The 27,558-nt window shown below is 39.6% G+C and overlaps 2 protein-coding genes across 2 annotated transcripts in view; one reads left to right on the forward strand and one right to left on the reverse strand.

Moving 5' to 3' along the window:
* The window catches only part of macrod2 (mono-ADP ribosylhydrolase 2), a 1,231,520-nt gene that overhangs the window by 197,579 nt on the left and 1,006,383 nt on the right, over positions 1–27,558 (reverse strand). The window lies entirely within an intron of this gene.
* On the forward strand, positions 23,608–25,642 carry LOC133558780 (E3 SUMO-protein ligase ZBED1-like). The gene is made up of 2 exons (XM_061909940.1): positions 23,608–24,521; positions 24,876–25,642. Exons 1-2 carry the CDS (start codon positions 24,418–24,420, stop codon positions 25,408–25,410), a joined length of 639 nt encoding a protein of 212 aa, XP_061765924.1. The 5' UTR covers positions 23,608–24,417; the 3' UTR covers positions 25,411–25,642.

A 27,558-nucleotide genomic window follows, 5' to 3' on the forward strand; every position in this document is an offset into this window, starting at 1 on the left:
TTTATTAACATTAAGGAGATCTTTTTTTTTTTATAATTCACAGACCTCGGATAAGCGGAAGAAGATGGATGGATTGATAGATATTTAAATGGTAAATATAGAAATCCTTAAACTCTACAAAAGCCCAAAGGCCCCTCTGTGCACGGGGCCCTGGCAAAACATCCCCACTCAACTTCCACTTTTTGCCACTGGTTAGGAATAGAAACTTTGCAGCACAAATTGGCTAAGGTTGCAAAATGTAAATATTTGCTATACTGTAAACTGTAAACCTGAATTGTGCCACCCATTTTCTCTAGAGGAACTGGTTTTAATGGACTCGGTTTCCAGTCATTTTAGCAGCAAAACAGTTTGTTTGCCTTCACTGTCATAATGCACACACAAACATTCATGTCAGTGTCTGACTCGTTTGGGTTAGGCTGTGACGGCTTCAGAAACTAATAGTCCCCAGTCAAGCTCACAATAATACATTGTTCGCCTGCCAAAAGTAACAAACACACTTAAATACAGTTCCTGGTGGATACAATTGTGCCACACGTTTCACATGTCGAAGACCATGGAACTAAATTAGACACTTCGACTCAACAGAAAAACTACTGGACTGACCATTAATATGTCTACAAGCTCTTGTACTAACCAAACAGGTTGCACATGTGCACTTTTTAAGGATTACGCTCAATACAACGTCTCCCGTCCAAAGGCAAAACCCAGCAACTCAATTTTGGTTAAAACTGAGCTGATAATAATTTTGGAGTTCCTAGGTGATATGCTTAACATTAGTGTATGCGATATTGTAATTTGTTCCGTAAGTAAGCTGTTACGCGCATGGCAGGACCTAGCAACTACCACATAACCGCGTAGATACAACAGAAAAACCTAGTATCCCAAGGGACCAATCGGAGCTTCTTTGTCAGTCGCCTTATTGTCTTTAATGAGACATTTGGACGAATGGGGGCCGACGGTCAACCTGATTATGTGATATTATGGCACGAGGGGATATTTGGAAGATTGGCCCAGGACGTTGCAAGCACCTTCATTAAATGTATTGTTCTTGATTCTTCCCCTTGCATACTCTTTTGGGCAGATAACTGTGGAGGTCAAAATAAAAACTGGACGCTGTACACGGCTCTTGCCCAACGTGCAAACGCAGAATGGGGCCCACCCGAGATTGTGATCAAATATCTGGAGAAAGGGCACACGTTCATGAGAGCAGATTCAATCCATGGCTCAATCGGCAAGAAAATGAACGCTCAAGAAAACATCTATACGTTTGATGACTTTGTAGATTGTTGTAAGACAGCATCAAGATAGATTGGTTTTCCTTTGTTTTCTCAAAATCAGCTAGAAGTGAGTTACTCGGTTTTGCCTTTGGACGGGAGATGGGTTGAGATGCATGTAAAAGCAAAAGTGCAACACTACAGTGTTGTTAGTATTTATTAGGACTCTGCAACGTTCCCCTTCTGAGTGACTTCCATCCACTGAATTGAGCTGCTCTGAATCAATACCTGATCTCTTAAACTGTCCTGGTGCTCCCATTGACCACCAACAGGCAATATTAAATGTCAGGTTGACAAATGGGTGCTTCATACTTTTGTGTCATGCTCTGTGTTGGCTCCTCTGCTCTTTACCATCAAGCACGGTCCTCTTCATGGGATTGTCAAATCCATTAAACGTTTAATTTCTCCTGTCTCTGCACAGTCAATACCTTTTCAGTTTCTGAGATCAGGACAATAATATGTAACCGGGGCACCACTGAGGTACTGGTATTTTTTAAACTGAACTTGTTACTCCCGGTTTATGTGGCTAACGGTGCACTGTTTTGCCCGACAGAACCACAATTTCACATACCCGGGACAAAGTCTTTAGGACAGAAAACCATAAACATCAGTGGAAAACATCGATGAGATCCAGGGATGTGCTTAAAGGAAAATACAGCACGAGAAATGTCTCTTTTTATTATGCACGGATAAATCACGTTTGATATTTCCCTCAAGTATATGCAGGATATGGAGGAGTCAATGTGTGTTTTTGTGTTCTGCTTTGCCACATACACTTTCTCCTTCCTGCTGCATGTATGCCCTGTCTGGGCTCCACTACTAGCTATCTTGGGAAATGTGTGGTATGACCTGCCAGACAAACGAGAATCCAATCACAACTCCCACTACTCAAACTGTTTAAGTACAAGTCTGATTTCCAGAGAGATGCACAAGATTAAAAGCCACCTTTTAATAATACATAGAAGTACACAAGTTGCACTAATCTATCACAAATTATCCAGGAAAATAGTTAACACTCTAAAATCATCTTATGCACGATTATACAGTGGTACCTCGGTTTAGCTCACAAGGTGTTTGGCATACAAACTGTATATCAGCTAATTGCTATGCTTTAGGTTGCAAGCAAAACTTTTGGTTACGAGCCTCCCCAACAAGTTGACGTGGCAAATATCACAGTGAACCTCGGAAGATCCGATCAAAACATCTGGTGGCGTACTCAATAGCTAAAAGACATAACTTTGTTTTTCCAACCATGGGAACAAAGAAAAACAGTCTGAAGGACCATGCTGAGTAGATTATATTCATTCAATTAAAGAAAGAAAGTCTCGAAAAATTATGAGCGTGGTATTAACCGAAGTAAAATGTGTCGATAAGGCTACCCAACGGCATTGAAATGAGTTTGGACATTTATCAATTAAAATATGGTGAAGCTGCTGCTGCTGTGTTTGATGTAGAAGCAGCTTGCAGGCGATACCGTGATGACACTTTCATAACACAGTCACTCAAACATCTTCACAAACAGAAATTTGTACTAATGTTGTATTTATTCCTTTATTGCTGCTCCTTTTATTTAGATAATCACTTGTTCGGTTTGAAGGGGAACATTATCACCAGACCTATGTAAGCGTCAATATATACCTTGATGGTGCAGTAAAAAGACCATATATTTTTTTAACTGATTTCCGAACTCTAAATGGGTGAATTTTGGCGCCTTTCTGTTTATGGCTCTTTTTGCGATGACGTCAGAACGTGACGTCTCCGAGGTAATACAGCCGCCATTTTCATTTTCAACACATTACAAACACCGGGTCTCAGCTCTGTTATTTTCCGTTTTTTTGTCTATTTTTTGGAACTTTGGAGACATCATGCCTCGTTGGTGTGTTGTCGGAGGGTGTAACAACACTAACAGGGAGGGATTCAAGTTGCACCACTGGCCCAAAGATGCAAAAGTGTCTGCCGCCAGACCCCTATTGAATGTGCCAGAGTGTCTCCACATTTTACCGGCGATGACAGAAATGACACAGAGATGTATGCATAACCTGCAGATGCATTTGCAACGATAAATTCAACGAAATACCAAAGGTAAGTTTTGTTGATGTTGACTTATGTGCTAATCAGACATATTTGGTTGCGGCGTGACTGCCAGCTAATCAATGCTAACATGCTACGCTAATCGACACTAACATGCTATTTACCGGCGATGCTAAAGCAGACATGGCACAGAGATGTATGGATAACCTGCAGAAGCATTTGCAACTATAATGTCAACGAATTCACAAAGGTGAGTTTTGCTGATGTTGACTGCCAGCTAATCGATGCTAACATGCTACGCTAATCGATGCTAACATGCTATTTACCGGCGGTGCTAAAGCAGACATGGCACAGAGATGTATGGATAACCTGCAGATGCATTTGCAACTTTATTACGTTTCCTTCCACCCACATTTAATGCGAAAAAAACACTTACCAATCGACGGATTTAAGTTGCTCCAGTGTAGCAAGATGCGAAAGTCCTGATCGTTTGGTCCGCACATTTTACCGGCGATGCTAACGCAGCTATTTGGCCATGCTATGGCTATTAATAGTGTCAATAGCTATTCGCTCAATAGCTTCAGTTTCTTCTTCAATACTTTCATACTCCAACCATCCGTGTCAATACATCTGTAATCCGTTGAATCACTTAAGCCGCTGATATCAGAGTCTGAATCCGAGTTAATGTCGCTATATCTTGCTGTGGTATTCGCCGTTGTTTGCTTACGTTGGCAGCACTGTATGACGTCACAGGGAAATGGATAGTCGCATCGCAAATAGCGAAAATCAAGCACTTTAAAGCTTTTTTTAGGGATATTCCGAGACCGGTAAAATTTTGAAAAAATATTCAAAAAATACAACAAGCCACTGGGAACTAATTTTTATTGTTTTTAACCCTTTTGAAATTGTGATAATGTTCCCCTTTAAAGGGGCTGTTTGCAACTTTCTCACAGTAACATTTTTAAAGCAAAAAATATAACATGAACACCACCAGCTAGCTTATAATGCATATGTTCCTTTTTGACTGTACTTAAATGTATAATACACTGTATTTTTGTTATTCACACGTGAATAATGCTGTGTAATACGGAATAACGGAATGAAACTGGACTCACTGGTGATGGTGGCAGAGAAGAGGACTGTGGACAAGCTAGTGAGCATCCTGGATGATGCCAGTCACCCTCTGCATAGCGTTATCAGTAGCCAGAGGAGCCTATTCAGTGCTAGACTGCTTCATCCCAAGTGCAGGACTAATAGACTCAAAAACTCCATTGTCCCATACGCCATTAGAGAGTACAACTTCTCTCTGGGGAGGGGGCAGGGGGGCACTAGGATGACAGGGAATTTATTTGTATTAACAAGCTGGCATTTTTCTTTACATTGTAGGTTTTTGTTCCATTTTTTTCCCAAGTTTTCTTAGATTATTTGAAACAACAACTCTTGACTATTTTGCATGTTAGCTTCCTTTGTCGAAGGCAAATAATGGTATTTACAAAGAGAAGGGGAGTATTATTGCAGATGGAACTAAAACGATGTGTTGCCATCATCATTAGAATCAGTGAATGTGTTTGAATTGGTGGGCTGTATGCCTTCTGAACGAGTGGTATACACACTGGAAATAATGTACAAAAATTTGACCAATCACAGGCTTAATGGTCATGGCAACACACGATCAATTTTCTCCTCTGCAAGAATGAGGTTTTGCTGTGTGCAAAGCAGTCAAAAGTAAGTTTACTATCACATACGAGTACTATCACATAACATAACAATACAATATATGTTTTTATATAAAAATAGTATAGCCACACAATGTTAAGATGTGTGTTGACATAATCAAACTCAGTAATACTTTAATAATTCAGGAGGGGAAATTAAGATTTTCAGCACAATCCCATTAAAGAGCAGACAAACATTACAGGGAGACAGAACAGGATCTCTGACGGGTCTGCCAACTGGGCCTTTGGAGAGGCCAAGGGAAAAAAAACGTATAGCCATTGCACACATTAAACATGTGTGTAAGAAGGAAACATCAAAGAACACAAAAGACATTAAAAGAGCAGACCTGATGCAACCAGCCACTTCTACACACAGCCACAAAAGTAAAACAACGACAACAACAATAACAAAAGAAACACAAACATATACACTGTGGTGGCCAATGCAGTGTTCCACGGCATTGTATGCTGAGGTGGGGGGGAGCATGGCCAGAGATAGGAGCAGACCCAACAAAGCAACCAAGAGAACCGACTCCACCCTTTGCCGCCCACCAACTCTTGGCATGTGTAGAGTCCAAATGGATGAGCGAGTATACGTCCAAGGAGACCGAGGTGTTCGATACCTGCTCATTCAGCCAAGACACTGTGAAGCTTGTTAGTCCCGGTGCCCGGCACCAGCTCCACACCCCTGTCTCTTTATCTGCATCTCCTCCAGTCTCTCCAAACGGACTCTAGTGTGGCAGAGACCCAACAGCAGGCCCCAGGGAGGAAGATCCAAAACTTCAAAAAAAAGTCATGGAAGTGCCACCCTTTGCTACACAGTCCCAAAGGGTCCCGAACCAAAAGGCAAAAAAAAAAAAACCCCCACAAGGTGGGTGAAATGGCTAAAAACATAGTAACTCATCGAAACAATCTTTCACACTGATGCCGCTCCCACCTTTTCTTAACACTACATTTGACATCACTGGCCATTTTCTTTATGATGTCTTCAAAGTGAGTCCTTTGACCGAGTCACAAGAACATCTGGTGCTTCAAAGACCCTAAAACGCTACTTCTGGTCTGGTTGAAATGGATGAAGGAATGTTTTGCAAAGATCAGCGCCTGCAACTTTAGGTGTCAAACATGGACGCTAATATGTTGTCGTACGTCAACCACTTTGTGACGAGCATCACAGAAGACATTGAGGCCAACCAAACTCATCTCCGATCATGTAAGCCAAATGGAAGAGAGGCTATGAAAAGCAAGATCAATGACCAGGTTGCACTTCTGGAATACCTCCATGGAAAAAGAACAAAAAACACAAGCACATCGCAGCCATGGGCAGAAATCATTAATCTGAGAGAAAAGCTCAAGACGTCCGAAGCAAAGAAGCAACATCAGGCTGATTATTTGCATGCCAGTAGGAAAATAATGAACGACTTTGAACATCAGCTTCAGCGGCTACTGCCATTCTTTCTACCGAGCAACAGGGTGAGATGTCTGCTTATAAGTTGGAAGAGAAGCTCCAGGGCATACAAACATGCATGGATCTTTACGACAAGCTGCAGGACCTCGAGAAAGGCAACACAAGTGGCCATTGCAACACAAACCGTCATCAGGATGTCACACAAAGCCTGCAAGCAAAGGTTAACACTCACACCGATTCAGAACGTGAGCAAAAAGATTAAAGATCTACTGGCAGGACCAATTGGTGCAGGGGTCACCAACGCGGTGCCCGCGGGCACCAGGTTGCCCGTAAGGACCAGATGAGTCGCCCGCTGGCCTGTTCTAAAAATAGCTCAAATAGCAGCACTTACCAGTGAGCTGCCTCTATTTTGTCAATTGTATTTATTTACTAGTAAGCTGGTCTCGCTTTGCTCGTCAGTTTTAATTCTAAGAGAGACAAAACTCAAAAAGAATTTGAAAATCCAAGAAAATATTTTAAAGACTTGGTCTTCACTTGTTTGGATAAATTCATTTATTTTTTTACTTTGCTCCTTATAACTTTCAGAAAGACAATTTTACAGAGAAAATACAACCTTAAAAATGATTTTAGATTTTTTTTTAAACACATATACCTTTTTACCTTTTAAATCCCTTCCTCTTCTTTCCTGACAATTTAAATCAATGTTCAAGTATTTTTTTTTTATTATAAAGAATAATAAATACATTTTAATTTAATTCTTCATTTACACTTCTGTTTTTTCGACAAAGAATATTTGTGAAATATTTATTCAAACTTATTATGATTAAAATTAAAAAATATTATTCTGGCAAATCTAGAAAATCTGTAGAGTCACATTTATATTTTATTTCAAAGTCTTTTGAATTTCTTTTAAAATCTTTGTTCTGGAAAATCTAAAATAAATAATGATTTGTCTCCAATTTGTTATATATTCTTACAAAGTGCAGATTGGATTTTAACCTATTTAAAACATGACATAAAATTCTAAAATTAATCTTAATCAGGAAAAATTACTTATGATGTTCCATAAATTATTTTAAAAATTTTCGAATTAGCTAGTTTTTTTTTTCTTTTTTTCGGTTGAATTTTGAATTTTAAAGAGTCGAAATTGAAGATAAACTATGTTTCAAAATTTCATTTTTTATTTTTTTCCTGTTTTTTTGTCTTTTAAACCATTCAGTTAAGTGTTTTTTTCATCGTTTATTCTCTACAAAAAACCTTCCGTAAAAGGAAAAAAAAATGTACGACGGAATTACAGACAGAAATACCCTTTTTTTAATATATATATATATATATATATATATATATATATATATATATATATATATATATATATATATATATATATATATTTATTTATTAAAGATAAATTGAGCAAATTGGCTATTTCTGGCAATTTATATAAGTGTGTATCAAACTGGTAGACCTTCGCATTAATCAGTACCCAAGAAGTAACTCTTGGTTTCAAAAGGTTGGTGAGGAGTGAGGAGTGTCCTGACAAAATATCTAGATCCCCAGATTGATTAATGTTAAATGTTCTTTATCACATTGTTTACGTGTTTACTAAAGATTTGATGCATGTATGATGTCTCAGGTGTGATTCACTACAATAGAGAGCCACAGCACACTGGATTCAATTACATTGAAATACCACAACACTGGATATCGTTCAGATAAGTTACATTTAAGAACTTGCACACAAAGCAACGCTGGAGATGACTATGACATGCGCATTTTCCGCTTATGCGTACTAGATCGCGTTGTACCTGCGGATGGAGGGGGGGTGGGATCTAAACGGTGGCATTGTTGTGTGTGCACACAGATAAGGTCAGGTGTGATTTACCCTGAATTACCCGGGTCCTTATACATTACTACCAAACTGAAGTGAATAGGCACAGGGATCCAATGTGAAAGGATGTGTCAAGCTGGCTTCTTCTTATCAGATTAGAACCAGGATTTGAGGTAAGACCAGTTTTAGACTACTACAGTGTCAGCACATAGCTAAAAAAATAAATAAAATAATGACAAAAATGTACACATGTTGGCTTTTTAAGTGGCTAGAAATAAATGACAAGCGTGTCCAAAACTGTCTTTGAAAACACACTTGTATGCGTTCCGTCTGGATTTAGTTGCTTCCACTCACAGATTGACAGGAGGTGCCTAAAGCTGTCTGTTTGATTATGTAGCCGTAATGAAGGTTCACCACAAGGTTTAAAGTACAATCATTGACCAAGGAAGACCTTAGAGTTTTGTATAAATGACTGTCGTCTACTTCAGGCTTCTACTTATTTCGGGGATGGAAAACATCTGTGTAATAGTAGACTCAAAGGCCCAGTTACAGGCTGACAGTGAACACGCATCTCACATCTGGACTTTATTCGATCTGATATAAAAAATGCTCTACCAGGAAACGCATTGAAAGTTCCATAACGTTCCGCTATTTTGAAAAATTGACTATTTAAGAATGTTACAGCGGTAATATGTGTCCCGAGAGCCTTTTTATGACCACCAAACGTGGATAAAATCTAGCGTTTCCCTCACTTGTTTGCCCCACTTTCAGAGAAGGTCCGTTTTGAAAATGCAAGTTTTCAAGACGTCATAAATGAGAAATCTTATGACCTATGACTGTATCTAGATGGGCCCTTTCTGTGTGCATGCCCTCCAGTAAACAAACAAACAATCGAGGATTTGATACACATCTTAAAATCAGGCCTGGAGAAGGAGCTGTAATCATTTTCTTCAACAAATACTTTTACTTAGCGGTTATCCAAATTTTACTAGTACATTGGTACCTGCGCTCATAAGGTGCCAGAACCAGTACTTTAACAGTTGAAAACATGCACATTATAAATAACACTGCTATTTAAATTTGTAGGGATTTTTTTGTGACAGTCAAGATGAACAGTCTGATTTAATAAATATTTAATTAGTATACATTAAATGATAACTCAGTATTACCTTCAAAAAATAAATACAAACCACAGCACATTTTCATAACTATTGCAGCAATACAGATTATAGAGAACAGGCTAAAAACTCTTTCATTAGTGGCCTAGTGGTTAGAGTGTCCGCCCTGAGATCAGTAGGTTGTGAGTTCAAACCCCGGGCGAGTCATACCAAAGACGATAAAAATGGGATCCATTACCTCCCTGTTTAGCACTCAGCATGAAAGGTTGGAATTGGGGGTTGAATCACCAAAAATGATTCCCGGGCGCGGCCACTGCTGCTGCTCACTACTCCCCTCACCTCCCAGGGGGTGATCAAGGGTGATGGGTCAAATGCAGAGAATAATTTGGCCACACCTAGTGTGTGTGTGACAATCATTGGTACCTTAATTAATTGAATTTAATGTTGATGCTCATAATTCCTGGGGTTTGTGAATGTAACTTTGCCCGCTGTAACCGTCATTGGGACATAATGAAGTGCTGAGTTGTAATTGTTGTTGTGGCTTCTGGTTTGCATTGTACTGCTGGCTTTATTATGAGGTCTGCTTCTGGAGGAATGCTACAAAACAACAAATGTATTTATTAAGAGTTCTTTTTTCAGTCTGGTTACTACCGTTTATGTTATGGAACAATCCTGTGTGAATGTGTGTGTGAGTGGGTGAATGTGGAAATGGTGTCAAAGCGCTTTGAGTACCTTAAAGGTAGAGAAGCGCTATACAAGTAAAACCCATAACCCATCCTGGCTCATGACTGGCTTGTGTTCTGTCAAACCCCTGACAAACTGGGGGTGGCGGTTAGTTGGGGGCGAGGGCTTTTATAATGATCTAATATGCTCTTCTAATCAATCAATCAATCAATGTTTATTTATATAGCCCTAATGCTTTTGTCATAAAAAAAAGAAAATCACAACATCAAATTAAAACAACAAAAGGAATACTGACTCAAGACTGCAGGAGCCTGGAGTCCCCAGAGACAAGGTGATAATAGCATGGTTTGATGTGTGTGGGTGACAGGCGCAGCATGTTTGCACCGTCCGTCCAAGGTGGGTGAAGCTTTTTTTTTTTCTTTTTTTTTTTCAATAAAGAACACATTTTCATGAAACTCAACACGGTAGTGCTTCGGCGTTTTATCATGGAGGCCATGAGTCACATGAAAGCATGTGCCCAACTTTAGCCCCGTTTTGACGTCCCGAGTAAAATACTTTCCTCTGTATATTTTGTCAATACTATAAACTCAATTATTTTCCATCTTCAAATAGAAATGCATTCACAGCAGGATACGTACATTACATTTGATTAGGAATTTATAAAACAATCCAACGGGTTTTCAAATTTTTTTTAACTCAGTTTGGTGTTTGGGGACTCCTGTTATAACCCATGGTAGCATGATTATGCCGTTCAAATATAGATAAATAGATAGATAGATAGATAGATAGATAGATAGATGGATAGATAGATAGATAGATAGATAGATAGATAGATAGATAGATAGATAGATAGATAGATAGATAGATAGATAGATAGATAGATAGATAGATAGATAGATAGATAGATAGATAGATAGATAGATAGATAGATAGATAGATAGATAGATACATAGATAGATGGATGGATAGATGGATACACTTCAAAAACTTAAATCTAAGTAATAATAAGTAAAAATAAGGGCAGTATTTGCTTATTTTCTGTCTGATAAGATAATTCTCCTCACAAAGCAGATTTTATGTTAGAGTGTTTTACTTGTTTTACGGGTTTTGCTCCTAAATTATCTCAGTAAGATATTACAGCTTGTTGCTGAGATTTGATGACCTATATCAGCGGTTGTCAACCTTTTTTCAGTGATGTACCCCCTGTGAACATTTTTTTAATTCAAGTACCCCCTAATCAGAGCAAAGCATTTTTGGTTGTAAAAAGGGATAAAGAAGCAAAATACAGCACTATGTCATCAGTTTCTGATGTATTAAATTGCATAACAGTGCAAAATATTGCTCATTTGTAGTGGTCTTTCTTGAACTATTTGGAAAAAAAGATATAAAAATAACTAAAAACTTGTTGAAAAATAAACAAGTGATTCAATAATAAATAAAGATTTCTACACAGAAGTAATCATCAACTTAAAGTGCTCTCTTTGGGGATTGTAATAGACGTCCATCTGGATTCATGAACTTAATTCTAAACATTTCTTCACAAAAAACGAAATCTTTAACATCAATATTTATGGAACATGTCCACAAAAAATCTAGCTGTCAACACTGAATATTTTAGTGTTGCAATACTTTTCACAGTTTATAAACTTACATGCATATTTTGTTGAAGTATTATTCAATACATATATTTATAAATTATTTTTGAATTGTTGCTATTTTTAGAATATTTTTGAAAAATCTCTCGTACCGCTTTCCAACCAATCATGAACAAGACCTCTGACACCATACCTCTGCATTTTGTTTAAAAGTAATGTGTGATCGTTGGTGTCAAAGGCCTTGCTCGGGTCAATAAAAACACCAACTGCAAACTCTTATCAATTGCAGTGGTTACCTCCTCAGTTCCATCACTGCCATGGAAGTGAACCTATTAGATCGGAAACCGTAGTGGTGTTCACTTAGCAAGAGATGCTTATGAATAAAACTGTCTAATCTTGACACAAATAATTTTTCAAGGACTTTTGAAAATTGTGAGGGTAAAAGAAATAGGCCTATAGTTGGAGAACTGATGCTCATGTCCACTTTTGAAGATGGGAATGACTTTTGCAGTTTTCATTTTCTTTGGGAAGACACCTTTTATAAAATAAATATTGCAAGTAGAAGTGAAGGGAACAGCTATAAAATCAACAATTTCTTTGATCAGAGAAAAGTCCAAGTCACACTAAATTGTTGACTTCTTGTTTTTCTGAGAATGTACAATTGTTGTGATTTCACTTTCATGAACGGGGGAAATAAAAAAACATTCTAAATTGTTTTGAATGGTTTGTTCATTAAATTTTGCACTGTTTTCAGGTTGTACAATTTATTTGCTAAATTAGGTCCAACATTTACAAAAAAGGTGTTAAAAGCATTTATTTCTTTAGGGTCATTTATAGTTTGATTATGTTCTATAAAATAGCTAGGATGTTCCTTATGTGTCATGTTTTTTTTTAATGATACCATTTAAAACGTTCTTTGTACCCTGGATGCTATTTTTATGTTGTTCTAATAGGTTACATTAATATGTTCGTTTGCTGTGCTTTATTATTTGTGTTAAGTTATTTTTTTATGTTTTATATTTGTGTTCAGTTTCTTTGGTTCTGTACTTTAAATGTCTTCTGTAAAGATAATTTTTCTTTTTGCAAGACTTCAATGTTCCTCTTGTGATCCACGGTTTGTCCTTAACGGGGCTGTCTTTAATTACATGTTTTTTTAATTGGACAATGCTTATCGTACAGTTTTATGAAAATATTAAGAAAAGTTTCATATGCCTCATCCGGGTCTGTGGAGGTATAAACCTCCCCCCAGTCTTGAGCACATAACTCAGACTTGAATGCTGCCATACAAATCTATACTGAACTGCTTTTTTGTTTTTTTCTTTTATCAAAGAAATTGTGGAAAATGCTGAATACAGGTAGATGATCACTTATGTCATTGAGTAGTAGTCCTGCTGTTATTTGATTCTCCGGTTGATTGGTGAAAATGTTATTAATCAGTGTGGCAAAGTCTACTGTTATTCGGGTTAGTTATGTTATAAGGGGAAAAAAATTATTACTGTACAATAATACTGTTATAAAATCTGTTGTTTTGGTACTGTCCATTGGGTTCAAAAGATTAATATTAAAATCACCGCACACAATATGGATTTTGTTTGACTTACTAAACAAATAATCAAATTTTTCATTGAAGGTGTCTAGACATGATCTAGGTGTTCTAAAGACACAACCGACTTTTATTTTATTTATTTTTTTCTACTTCGATTTCTACAGTTATAAATTGAAAGACTCCAGCTATAGCAGTTGATTTGATGTCAATCTTCCAAAATGTTAAATTTTGATTTACAAAAAGTGCTACTCCACCTCCCCTTTTTCCAAATCAGTTTGTGGTGAATAATTCATAACCATCCAATCTCATTTCACAGCACTTTTTGTCCTCGAGCCAAGTCTCTGAGACTGCAACAACAGTAATTTTTTTTAACTGGCTCAGATATTCTGTAATATTGTCAACATTTTTATACAAGCTTCGGCTATTAAAATGTGTTACAGTAAATTTAAATTGTTTGTCTGTGTAGTACTCACTGTTCCTGATAATATTATTGTAAAGATTACAATCGGGACCTATATCACTGCCAAACTCATTATAATTGATATTGTCATAAAAGTCTAGTTGAATATGATTATAATTATTACACAATTCATTACTATGAATATTATCAGTACTTTTACATTCAAATTCCTTATTACCAATATTGGTAAAGATATTTTTTATATTTTAGTTTATTTTTCTTTGTACAAATGACACATTTGTATCCACATCCAGTGAAATATTTGCATAGAAACACACACACTTAATATGATTATACAGTTCAGGTCTTAAACTCACTGTGACTCACAAACACAATTTGTTGATGAGACCGTTACGATGAGTCTTTATACACCTTGATGTAGCTGTCTGGCTCGGCTACTGATCCGAGCTAGACATGGATGCCGTCCATCTTTGTTTTTCGGAATTTGGCCGGGTAGAGTAGCACAAAGACGCCATCACAGTCCGGTAAGCCCTCCGCTGATTCACTACCTCTGGAGAGTAGTCCTCGTACACTCTGAACGCGTGCCCGTGGAAATGCAGCGTACCCCTCTTCCTAGCCTCCCGAATCAGCAGGTCTTTGCTCTGGAAGCCGTGAAAAGAAAGCAGGATAGGTCGGGTCTTGTTCCCATGTCCTGGCTTGGGAGCCAGTCTGCTGTGAGAGCAGTCCAGATCAGGTGGAGAGGCGAATACTTCCTCACCAAGTACTTCCTTCAGCAAAAGGGAGAAAAACTTGGTGGGTTGCGGGCCATCTATCCCTTCAGGTAAGCCAACGAGCCGGGCATTACTCCGCCTGTTCCTTCCCTCCAGGTTGGTTAGCTTAGCTATTAGCTTCTGATTGTCGGCCTGTGGCATGTCACACACAGCCTCTACTTGCTCCAACCGCTGATGTAGGGATTCAGCATTTTCTTCCAGACAGGTCAGTCTGTGGTTATGACTGCTGAGCGTCTCTTGCAGTCCGTCCAGCTTCTCGTTCACCTCGCTGAAGGATGTTTTGAGCTCAGTTAGCAGGGTCGATCTGTGGTCCGATAATATAGTAATCAGCTCAGATTTGCTAACAGGTGCAGCATCGACTTCTGCCTTCTCTTGTGATTTTGCAGATTTGGGAGGCATTGTCTGTCAGGAAGCGTGCTGTTTGTGTGTCGTGGTAGCAGAAAAAAGTTACCGGCAGTTAGATGCTCGTGCATGTCAAAAGGAAGAGTGAAGCAGGAGCTGGAGGCTAACACGTCTTCACGCTATGCGTCCTCATATATATATATATATATATATATATATATATATATATATACAGTATATGTAGTATTTTTTTTCTTTGTTTTGTTTTGTTTTTTCTAAATCAAAACCATATTATTTACGGAATGTTGCTCTATATATATATTGGATCTACATTTTTTAATAACATCTTTCGTGGTCAAAAACCTGGAAACCTATCAAGTGTGAGTGTATGGGGCAGTGACAATAAGGTTTAGGTTAGGATGTTGGTACTTTAGCAGTTTTGTGCATGGGGGCCCAGAATTTGCTGCTACTCACCTGGTTGTATGTGATACATGGCATATCATGTTGGACAAGTGCAGAGTTACAAGTTATGTGGATTAAGAGCACAACGGCTTTCTTTGTAGCCACACAGTTGGAGAAAGGAATGGAAAAACACAGTTCATTAATATTAAAGCTACAGGCACACAACATGGCATGTGCCTACTAAATTCCACTTTAAATCATACTTGCCAACCCTCTCGGATTTTCTGGGAGACTCCCGAAATTCAGCGCCTCTCCCGAAAACCTCCCGGGACAAATTTTCTCCCGAAAATCTCCCGAAATTCAGACGGAGCTGGAGGCCACGCCCACTCCAGCTCCATGAGAACCTGACTCAATGTTGTTGTCATGGTCCACATCTTGGACCATGTCATATTCTGGTTTTGTTTCTGTTTTATTATCATCTTGTGTTGCATTCCACGTCTTTGGTTCCCGGTGGCACTTCCTGTCTGGTTTTCGGTTATCAGGGTAACTCATTCAGTGTCACCTGATTCTGGTTTGACGTCACGCACCTGACTTGATTAGTTATCTCCTTATTTAAGATCGCCCTTGTTTTACATTCGGTCTCGGACTATAGTTTGCTATACGCAACAAGTGATATCGCTCTTCCCGCATTGTGGTAACTATCTTGTTTCACCCATTAGCTTCCATGCTATTTTGTTTGTTTACTTGTCCCTAATTTACATACTAGCGCTTTCTGTTTATTCTAGCTTCCACACTAGTTCTGTTTGTTTTGTCTTTAGTGCCTATGTGCCAGTATTTTTGTTATTAGTTTGTTTTTGTAGTTAGGAATAAATCATCATTCCTACCTTAACGCTGTGTTCCATCTCCGCTGCACCACGAGAACGCAAACACGCACCACGATGCCAGCCAAACGTCACAGTTGTGACCCTCTTAAACAGGACAATACTGCCATCTACTGTACATAGAATATAATGTCTGTTCTGAAGCCCACAGTAAAGAGACTTAAGTTCATCACGTAGCCTGGTTATTGACTCCAACCCAATATATTACACCGTCGACGAGCAAAATGAAGAAATACACTTGGAAACAAGAAGTTCAGTTTATCCAGGTGAGTTCGAAGGGGAAGGGGTATGTTGCCTGTAAATTTTGTAGAACAGACTTCTCCATTGAACACGGTGAACGGATATACTCAGCCATGAACGGTCAGTCAGCAAAGCACAAAGCGTCCGCAGCGCAGCATCGTTCACAACCCAGTATTATGGCCCACCTCGCAAAATGGAGACCCGATGGTGTATCTTATGCTGAGACAAAGATGGCTATGCTGATAGCTGGAAGCAACATTCCGTTCTCATTTGCAGATGTCTACAACAAATCCGTGAAGGATGTTCCCGGATTTGGGGATTGCTGGCCAAAACGCAAATGGCAGAACAAAGGTTACTCAAATAGTGAAAGGTAAGTGTTGTTTTTATTGTTTTTTTTACTAACAAGCAAGCACAGTACAATAAGTACAACAACTGTGTTTTTATTACTGTGTATTTAATAGGTGCCGTCTGAAATTCAACTATTTCTTTTATTTGTATGTATAATAAATATATATATAACTAATATTCACTTAAAGTCAAGTATTTCATACATATATATATATATATATATATATATATATATATGTATAAATACTGTTTCTGAAATATATATGAAATACTCGAGTTGGTGAATTATATGCCACCCCTCTTAACGACGCCCCCGCCCCAACCACGCCTTCGCCCCACCCCCGACCACGCCCCCCACCCTCTGAAATTGGAGGTCTCAAGGTTGCCAAGAATGCTTTAAATACACTATTGTTGGACTTTTAACATGTATTTAATTGAAACTCAGTACAGTAGGGTGCAAAATGATTCCCCCCACCCCCATGTTGTTGCTTAATTGATGTTTTAATCCTGAGATTGTATTATTGTGAAGGTCAAATACATTCCCTTCACCTTTTGTTATTCAACAATAGCTTAATAGCATGGCTACAAACCCCGACTTGATCAACATACAATGTGTTCATTGCTACTTGGAGGAGTCAATTAGTGGCTGCTGTAGCTTTTATTCAAATGCACGCATGTGTGTTATAAGTGGTGGGGTGGTGGGAGGATGAAGATCTATAATTAGTTTCTAATTCCCACTTTTATTATATGCTGAGAGGGCTAGAGTCCTGTCTAGATGAATTTGTCACAGCTTATGAAAGAGGAATTATAAAGCTATTGATTTATTTGAGGAAAGGAGCAAGCACGTCTCATTGAACTACATGACCTTAGTTCAGTGTCCTCTTGTCAAGGAGATATAATTTAATATGGGAGAAAAACAAACGGGCAAGGGAGGGGGAGGGGTAGGGGTTGGTATTGTAATGTCAGCATAGAGAAAAGAGGAACAAAAACGTTGTTCGACCTGAGCTTGATTCCATTCAACAACATTATATACGTTTTTTTATGAGGGCAGAAAGACCTTAACAGAAATAAAAAGGCTAAGATTTAATTATTTCTGTAGGGAAAATATATTAAACTAATATACTATATTGCTAAAAGTATTTGGCCACCTGCCTTGACTCACATATGAAGTTGAAGTGCCATCCCATTCCTAAGCTATAGGGTTCAATATGATGTCGGTCCACCTTTTGCAGCTATTACAGCTTCAAATCTTCTGAGTCACACACTGATGTTGGTTGAGAAGGCCTGGCTCTCAGTCTCCGTTCTAATTCATTTCAAAGGTGTTCTATTGGGTTCAGGTCAAGACTCTGTGCAGGCCAGTCAAATTCATCTACACCAGACTCTGTCATCCATGTCTTTATGGACCTTGCTGTGTGCACTGGTGTACAGTCATGCAGGAAGAGGAAGGGGCCCACTCCAAACTGTTCCCACAAGGTTGGGAGCATGGAATTATCCAAAATGTTTTGGTATCCTTGAGCATACATAGTTCATTTCACTGGAACTAAGGGGCCAAGCCCAACTCCTGAAAAACAACCCCACATAATTCCTTTTCATTTTCCACACTCGGCACAATGCAGTCCGAAATCTACCGATCTCCTGGCACGTCCAAACCCAGACTCGTCCATCAGATTGCCACTCTCCATGCTTAAGTGCTTGATTTTATACACCTGTGGCCGGGCCAAGTTATTAGGACACCTAATTCTGATCATTCGGATGGGTGGCCAAATAATTTTGGCAATATAGTGTAGTAAGCTTGTGGAATGAGGGAAAAAAAATGTCGCCAAGTTCTAGAACACTTTGTGGATAGGTGGCACATTTGCATAGAGAAAATCATAAAGTTGTGTAAATAATGGTATACAAATATGGATGAAGAATATATTTAAAAAGCAGAACTCTATCAAGGCGAAAAAGCACAAATATGGATCAGGACCTCGTTTTAGCACCATTTATATCTTACATTTTATATCATAATACAGATTTACCTCAACTAGAGAGTGCTGCAACTTAAGAGTGTTTTGAGATAAGACCTGTCTCTCGGCTAATTGTTACGTTTTAGTTTGAGAAACATTTTTTAGTTACACGTCTCTACACCATTTGTTAGCTTAGCAATTGTCACAGTGAACCCCGGAAGATCCGACCAAAACATCTCATCTTACTCACTGGCATTAGCTTTTAGCTAGAGATTGATATAACGTTGTTTCCCAACCAAGGGAAGGAAGAAATTGAGTGTGAATGGCACTGTTGCGAAGAAGTCGATGATATTCATTGAATTAAAAAAAGAAATCCACAGAAAATGAACAACGGTCTTGCCAACTGGATGAGGCAATTTGAGGGTATCACTACAAGTCTGTACCATACTGAAGTAGAATACTATCTGGAAGCGTTTTATCCATGAGGATATGGTATAGCTGCTGATGGTGTGTTTGACAGAGGAGTCAACTCTCCAAGCTAAATGTTGTATGTCGTTATTCTTCCAAGTAAATTATATTGTGTCGGGAACTCGCATGGCTGCCAGTTGTAGTGACCCCAAGATGCAGGAACCAGGAGAACGAAGGGCAGGTAAGATTATTTTTGATATAATTAACATAGGAAGAGCAGTCATGCATGCAAACGGTTCTTAACAATAAGTCAATCCTCAAGCGCTGAGGAGCACGCGAGGCAGGCATAAATAGCCGCCTGATTATTACCACCAGGTATGGCAGGGCTGCCTAATCAGCAGCAGCTGAGGTGAAAACAGAGCTCAGGGAGACAAGCAGGAAATTTAACCAAAATAAGAGCACTGATAGGAAATAAACACAAAACAAGGAAGCACAAAGAGAAGTTCAGTGACAGATCATCACATATTGTATTGTTTTGATATATTTCTTATCCAAAAGTTAGTTTTTATTTTAAAAAGGCATGCTAGATGATAAAATTGTGCTGTTATGGGGCGGGGGGTCAGGGGGCAATGGGAATCACCAATTGTATTGATTTCAGTTCATTTCAATACGAGATGTTGACTTGAGGTAAAAGTGTTTCAGAATTTAAGAGCTCCATCACAGAACCAGTAAAGTTTTTAAGTTGAGGTACAATTGTATTTTAAATACCGGTGTAAATGGCAGCAAATTTTGTTCATGAGAAAAATGCAGTTCTGTCATGTTACGTTTTTTTTATGTGCCTTTATTTTGAAGAGCCCACCCTTTTTCTGTTACTTCCTTTGTTGCTGATGCTTGACTTCCTGCTGCCGTTCCGTCTGTCAACAGCATGCTCACGTTACTCCAGGACTGGTAAAACATGCTGACGAAGATAAATTTGTCATATTCTGTGTGAATATTTGCGAGAGGTTATTTTATTGTGCCTCGTCTTTGTGTTGTTTATATGTCACATTTAAGCAGAGTCACTACGAGATGTGTGTAGAAGCGTGGCTAACAAGCTGAGCTAACTTAGCGCCCTTGGAAGCGGAAGGAGGTAGGAGGTAGGAGGAGACTAATAGTTCATTTTATTCAAAACAAACGGGAAACTGTCATTATTTTTATTTACTAAAACAGATTTGTTTATGGGCTTCACGCTGGCAGAGGGGTTAGTGTGTCTGCCTCACAATACGAAGGTCCTGGAGTTCTGGGTTCAATCCCAGACTCGGGATCTTTCTGTGTGGAGTTTGCATGTTCTCCCCGTGACTGCGTGGGTTCCCTCCGGGTACTCCGGCTTCCTCCCACTTCCAAAGACATGCACCTGGGGATAGGTTGATTGGCAACACTAAATCGGCCCTAGCGTGTGAATGTGAGTGTGAATGTTGTCTGTCTATCTGTGTTGGCCCTGCGATGAGGTGGCGACTTGTCCAGGGTGTACAATGCCTTCCGCCTGATTGTACTTGAGATAGGCGCCAGTGCCCCCCGCGACCCCAAAAGGGAATAAGCGGTACAAAATGGATAGAGATTTGTTTATAAGTTTAACAACGTAAACATGAAAAACGTAAACATGATTTATGTGTGGTTTGTGGAAATATGGTACGAAGGCATTAGTATTTTCTGTCCATCTTCATAGTTTTCACAGTGTCAAAATTGTGAGGAGAAAAGGAGGAGAGAATTAAAGGCCTACTGAAATGAGATTTTCTTATTTAAACGGGGATAGCAGGCCCATTCTATGTGTCATACTTGATCATTTCGCGATATTGCCATATTTTTTCTGAAAGGATTTAGTAGAGAACATCGACGATGATGTTTGCAACTTTTGGTGCTGATAAAAAAGCCTTGCATTTACCTGAAGTCGCAGAAGATGATGTCACAAGGGTGAGGGCTCCTCACGTCCTCTTATTGTTTTTAATGGGAGCCTCCAGCAGCAAGAGCTATTCGGACCGAGAAAACGACAATTTCCCCATTAATTTGAGCGAGGATGAAAGATTTGTGGATGATGATATTGTGCGAAGAACTAGGAAAAAAAAAATACAAAAAAAAATAAAGAGGCGATTGCATTGGGACGGATTCAGAAGTTTTTAGACATATTTACTAGGATAATTCTGGGAAATCCCTTATCTTTCTATTGTGTTGCTAGTGTTTTAGTGAGATTAAATAGTACCAGATAGTCGGAGGGTCTGTCCACGGTTGTCTTGAGGCCAGTGTCTGAGGGAAGTCACGGCAGACACAAGGACGGCACAAACTCCACAGATCTCCGGTAAGAGGCGACTTTTTAACACAATTTTCTCACCGAAACTTGCCGGTTGACAAGTGGTCGGGAACCATGTTCGCTTGACCGCTCTGATCCATAGTGAAGCTTCACATCCGGGAATTTTAAACAAGGAATCACCGTGTGTTTGTGTGGCTAAAGGCTAAAACTTCCCAACTCCATCTTTATACTTTGACTTCTCCATTATTAATTGAACAAATTGCAAAAGATTCAGCAACACAAATGTCCAGAATACTGTGTAATTGCGCGATGAAAAAGACGACTTTTAGCCGTAAGTGGTGCTGCGCTAATATTTCCTGACAGTCCGTGACGTCACGCGACGTTTTCAAAAAGAAAGTCCGTGGGAAATTTAAAATTGCAATTTAGTAAACTAAACCCGCCGTATTGGCATGTGTTGCAATGTTAATATTTCATAAATGGGTTGTACTTGTATAGCGCTTTTCTACCTTCAAGGTACTCAAAGCGCTTTGACACTACTTCCACATTTACCCATTCACACACACATTCACACACTGATGGAGGGAGCTGCCATGCAAGGCGCCAACCAGCACCCATCAGGAGCAAGGGTGAAGTGTCTTGCTCAGGACACAACGGACGTGACGAGGTTGGTTCGAGGTGGGATTTGAACCAGTGACCCTCGGGTTGCGCACGGCCACTCTCCCACTGCGCCACCATTGATATATAAACTATCAGACTGCATGGTCAGTAGTAGTGGGTTTCAATAGGCCTTTATAGTTGCAGCATTCAAAGCTTTCTGCATTTTGTGTCATTAATCCAAGTGGGCCGCTACAACCAGCATTATATATTTAATGAATACAATATATTAAACAATACTTATTCATTTGAGTTATCCTACCCAATAACAAAGAGTGATAAAAACATATTTTCTTTGGTGAGGGGGTTGTTATTAACTAAATTTGAATACCATTGTAGGGGCAATATTTTTATTTTAATTTTTTAAAAGCTCCATTAAATTAAGTGTCTTTAGAGTGCACATTTGTTTCAGAGTGCTCATGCTGTGCTTCACCTCAGGTCTCAGCCAAATCCTGTTCGACACAGTTCAAACCACTTAAAACAAGATGGGGCATTCACTCTCCATTGAGTTGGCTTAACGTTAGTGCTCACACAGTGCAAGTATGGAGTGTTACTCAAGTAGGGCAACACAGCGCTTTTCAGAAACCTACCCACTACCCAGAAAGCATCCAAATATCCCCCCACAATAACAATGAAATAGCTAAGTGTGTCTAATTAGCATGGTGACTGGATGAAAGAAAGAGACGCTCCACTTGTTGGCAGATCAAATAAAAACATGACAAAAAAATACCAAACGACTTCCTGGCTTTAATGGGATATGTGAGGGAATCGGAGAATAACACACTCATAGAAGTGGACTCTTGCTTTTGAAAATTCCATCCATCTATTCATTTTCTACCGCTTGTCCCTTTCGGAGTCGCTGCGGGTGCTGGCGCCTATCCCAGCTGCACTCAGGCAAAAGGCGGTGTACACCCTGGAGAAGTTGCCACCTCATCGCAGAGCCAACAATTAAAGATATACATAATAGCAGGCAGGGCTTCACGGTGGCAGAGGGGTTAGTGCGTCTGCCTCACAATACGAAGGTCCTGAGTAGTCAGGGTTCAATCCCGGGCTCGGGATCTTTCTGTGTGGAGTTTGCATGTCTTCCCCGTGAATTCGGGGGTCCCTTCCGGGTACTGCGGCTTCCTCCCACTTCCAAAGACATGCACCTGGGGATAGGTTGATTGGCAACACTACTGTGTGAATGTGAGTGGGAATGTTGTCTGTCTATCTGTGTTGGCCCTGCGATGAGGTGGCTACTTGTCCAGGGTGTAACCCGCCTTCCGCCCCATTGTAGCTGAGATTAAAAAGTTAAAGTTAAAGTGCCGCGCCCGGGAATAATTTATGGTGATTTAACCCCCAATTCCAACCCTTGATGCTGAGCGCCAAGCAGGGAGGCAATGGGTCCCATTTTTTATAGTCTTTGGTATGACTCGGCCGGGGTTTGAACTCACAACCTATCAATTTCAGGGTGGACACTCTAACCACTAGGCCACTCACGCCCCCCGTGACCCCAAAAGGGAAGAAGCGGTAGTAAATGGATGGATGGATAATAGCAGGCAGTGGCAGGCCGTGTGTTTCACACCTACGCCTTCAGTGATCTCCGACTTCAATAATTACCTCTCAAAATACCATAATTGATGTCACCACATGATCATGATCAGCATTTAGTGGAAACACCATGGCCTCCTCTTTAATATAGTTGAAGTATTTATTTCCAATCAGGGTGTAACACTTATACAGGAACACATTTACACCATTCTGGGCATTGGTACATAAACAGTGTACAAAACGGGTTATTTTCTGGCGCATTTCAAATCAATTCAAACGCATCAGCAATTAAAACATATACCGTAAATTTCTCTGCTTGTCTTATGCAACTTCCGGTCAATAAAGTTCGATTCAAAGTATATTAACTGCCCTGACCTCATGATGGCGACAAATACACATGTATCGAAATTAATTAAATGACAAGCATGACACACTTTAACAACAAGAGTTTACAACTTTTAGTTGTAACAAAACAGCTACTGTCAAAAACTAGTGATCTGATTGGCTATCACAACTAGGGTTGTCCCGATCCGATATTTGGATTGGATCGGCCGCCGATTTTTGCCAAAAAAAAGCGTTTTGGCAAGGCAAGGGAAAATGTCGATCTAGATCCAATTTTAAAAAAAGATCCGGTCCGTGTTTTTTAACGCACCGATTTAAATACAACATTCCACTCTTCTGTTGCTCCCTAAATTCCGTTCCGGATTTTCCAGCAGACCTTCAACACATCCACAGGTCTGTGTCCTAACTGTTAAAACGGCCATGTGAATTAAAAGTTACGGTAAAAATGTCCGCTGTGTGGGATTATTTGACCCTACAAAACGAAAAAGATGAACATAGCGAGAGCAATCACAACCACATTAACAGGCAACCAAAGGTCGCTGCTAGAGAAAACTGCAACAATTCTTTAACCCTTCCAAGAGCTGACAGCCGAGGTTAGTGTGAGATGCTTTCTAGAGAGTGAGAGCGAAGAACACAGAGGGTTTCAAACCATGAAGGCCACTTTACTCGACACGGTGCACACACGTTTTGACCATGTGGAAACTGAAGCCCTCTATGCCGTGGCAACAATGCTAGATCCACGCTACAAAGACAAGTAAGTGCTATATAATTATTTGAGCATGTTATAAGCTTCAGCACTATATTGAAAATATTTTACTCTACAGCTTGTTTTTTTTTCTTTGTCAGTATTTCAGTAGCCTAATGTTTCATAGATATAAGGTGATGGGAATGCATTATAGGAATGTATTATTATTATCATATTATTATTATTGTTATTATTCTTATTCTCCTTCAGTTATATGATGGGTGAGGAAATGAAGGTCACTGTTGATTATTTGTGATCTATTTTGTGTGTTACTTGTTGTCATTGAACATTAATAAGTGGAGACGAGCGTAAACCATATAAAATAATTGATATATCTTTATTACATTTGATCCAAATGTTAAGGTTCTTCACTAATGCTACCAACCTGGATCAGGCAAAGGAGACACTAAAGGTAGAGGTGAAGAAAATGGAACAAGAACTGCAGGCCATGCCCTCTGGAAAAGGTGTGGTTGAGAATAAGACAGCAAGGCAAACACCAGGAAGGGAGGCTGGAAGCTCAACCAGCAGCCTCGGCAGCTACTTTGACGAGATACTGGGGGAGAGCAGGACCGCAGGTCCATCTGAGCAGCAGATCACCCCAGGGGCAGTGTTTCAGTTGGAGAGCTACCTCGGTGAGCCTCCAGCTGGGGGTAAGAGCAATCCTTTTCACTACTGGAGAGACAATCAGTCTCGTCTACCCGCCCTGGCAGCAACAGCAGCCAAGTTCCTCAGTGCTCCTTGCACTAGTGTTGAGAGTGAGAGGCTTTTTAGCACAGCCTCACTCATCATTGATGAACACAGGAGCAAGCTGACACCTGAGCATCTTGAAGTGCTCGTCTTTGTTCGAAAGAATCTCCCCATTATGCTCAGACTGCAGTCAGGGGGGGCAAACAATTGAAGGGAGTGTGTAGAAAGTTTTTTGTTTTTTTTAAGTTTACACTTGTTCAAGAGCAAGTATTGAGGCTGAGTTATAGACATTTTATCCCACACAGGTTGTTTGTGTGTTTTGCTTTATTTAATAATGTTTACAGCATTATTTGCACTTTATACTATTCACTTTTTCACTGTTCAATGGTGCCATTTCTGTTTGTCATGTATAATTTTGTCTATTTTGTGTTTATCCTGGAATAAACAGGTCAGTTTCTTGTTACCAACCATTGTGTATTATTCAAACTCACCTAACTCAGCTGGCTAGTTGTTATCAAGAGTACTAAAACCATTTTCAACATGAATCTGACAACTAAGTATAGGCTAAATAACTTTAAACTTTAATACATGCTCGGATAGGCCACTATCGGCCAGCATGGGTATCGGATCGGAAGTGCAAAAACAATATCGGTATCGGATCGGAAGTGCAAAAAACTGGATGTCTTTTAACTCTGTGTGTTCTCTAATTCGTCCGCTAACGGTCCCGGTGAGTATCCAATCAGAGGACGCGTAAATATCAGGTGCAACGTGAGGCCATTCCGAAGCCTTACTGACAACAACTTGTGATCTGATTGGCTATCACAATTATCTATCACTGTATGTCCCCATTCACTTACAGTGCCTGGACGCCCTCATTGATGATTCTGAAGGCTCTAGGGTCTAGCCGCATCCGGCCCGCCAGTGTCCAAAATCCGGCCCGCGGGAAGTCTTAAGTTATAATATTTGAATTTGAATTTTATTTTTGTATTTTATTTTTTTTTAATCTGTCCTTTCTAATCCATTTTATACTACTTGTTACTCTGTGTGTCTACTAGCCACTCAGGCAAATCATATTGTTTAAAAATGCATTTTCCCATTGATAATGTGACATCATTGCGCTCTGAATATACAAACCCCGTTTCCATATGAGTTGGGAAATTGTATTAGATGTAAATATAAATGGAATACAAGGATTTGCAGATCATTTTCAAACCATATTCAGTTGAATATGCTACAAAGACAACATATTTGATGTTCAACCTGATATTTTTTTTTTTGCAAATAATCATTAACTTTAGAATTTGATTCCAGAAACACGTGACAAAGAAGTTGGGAAAGGTGGCAATAAATACTGATAAAGTTGAGGAATGCTCATCAAACACGTATTTGGAACATCCCACGGGTGTGCAGGCTAATTGGGAACAGGTGGGTGCCATGATTGGGTGAAAAAGCAGCTTCCATTAAATGCTATGTAATTTACAAACAAGGATGGGGGCGAGGGTCACCACGTTGTAAACAAATTGTCGAACAGTTTTAGAACAACATTTCTCAACCACCTATTGCAAGGAATTTAGGGATTTTACCATGCACAGTCCGTAAAATCATCAAAAGGATCAGAAAATCAGGAGAATTTACTGCACATGAGCGATGATATTACGGACCTTTGATCCCTCAGGCGGCACTGCATCAAAAACCGACATTAGTGAGTAAAGGATATCACCACATGGGCTCAGGAACACTTCATAAAACCACTGTCAGTAACTATAGTTGGTCGCTACATCTGTAAGTGCAAGTTAAAACTGTACTATGCAAAGCAAAACCCCTTAACCAACAACACCCAGAAACGCCGCCGGCTTCGCTGGGCCCGAGCTCATCTAAGATGGACTGATGCAAAGTGGAAAAGTGTTCTGTGGTCTGACGAGTCCACATTTCAAATTATATTTGGGAACTGTGGACGTGGTGTCCTCTGGAAAAAAGAGGTAAATAACCACCCGGATTGTTGTAGGCGCAAAGTTCAAAAGCCAGCATCTGTGATGGTATGGGGGTGCATTAGTGCCCAAAGCATGGGTAACTTACACATCTGTAAAGGCACCATTAAGGCTGCATTGTCCATACAGGTTTTGGAGCAACATATGTTGTCATCCAAGCAACGTTATGGATGCCCCTGTTTATTTCAGCAAGACAATGCCAAGCTAGGTGTTACAACAGCGTGGCTTCGTAGTAAAAGAGTGCGGGTAATTCCCTGGCCCTTCTGCAGTGCAGACCTGACTCCCATCGAAATTGTGTGGCGCATTTTGAAGCGTAAAATACGACAGCGGAGACCCCGGACTGTTGAACGACTGAAGCTCAACATCAAATA

The sequence above is a fragment of the Nerophis ophidion genome, linkage group LG09 (assembly GCF_033978795.1).
Source record: "Nerophis ophidion isolate RoL-2023_Sa linkage group LG09, RoL_Noph_v1.0, whole genome shotgun sequence".
NCBI lineage: Eukaryota > Metazoa > Chordata > Actinopteri > Syngnathiformes > Syngnathidae > Nerophis > Nerophis ophidion.

Bases quoted from the DNA above. Each gene is read 5' to 3' on its own strand.
- LOC133558780 (XM_061909940.1), top strand. From the start codon at position 24,418: ATGAAGGCCACTTTACTCGACACGGTGCACACACGTTTTGACCATGTG. The intron at 24,522-24,875 runs GTAAGTGCTATA...CCAAATGTTAAG, and splicing joins GATCCACGCTACAAAGACAA to GTTCTTCACTAATGCTACCA.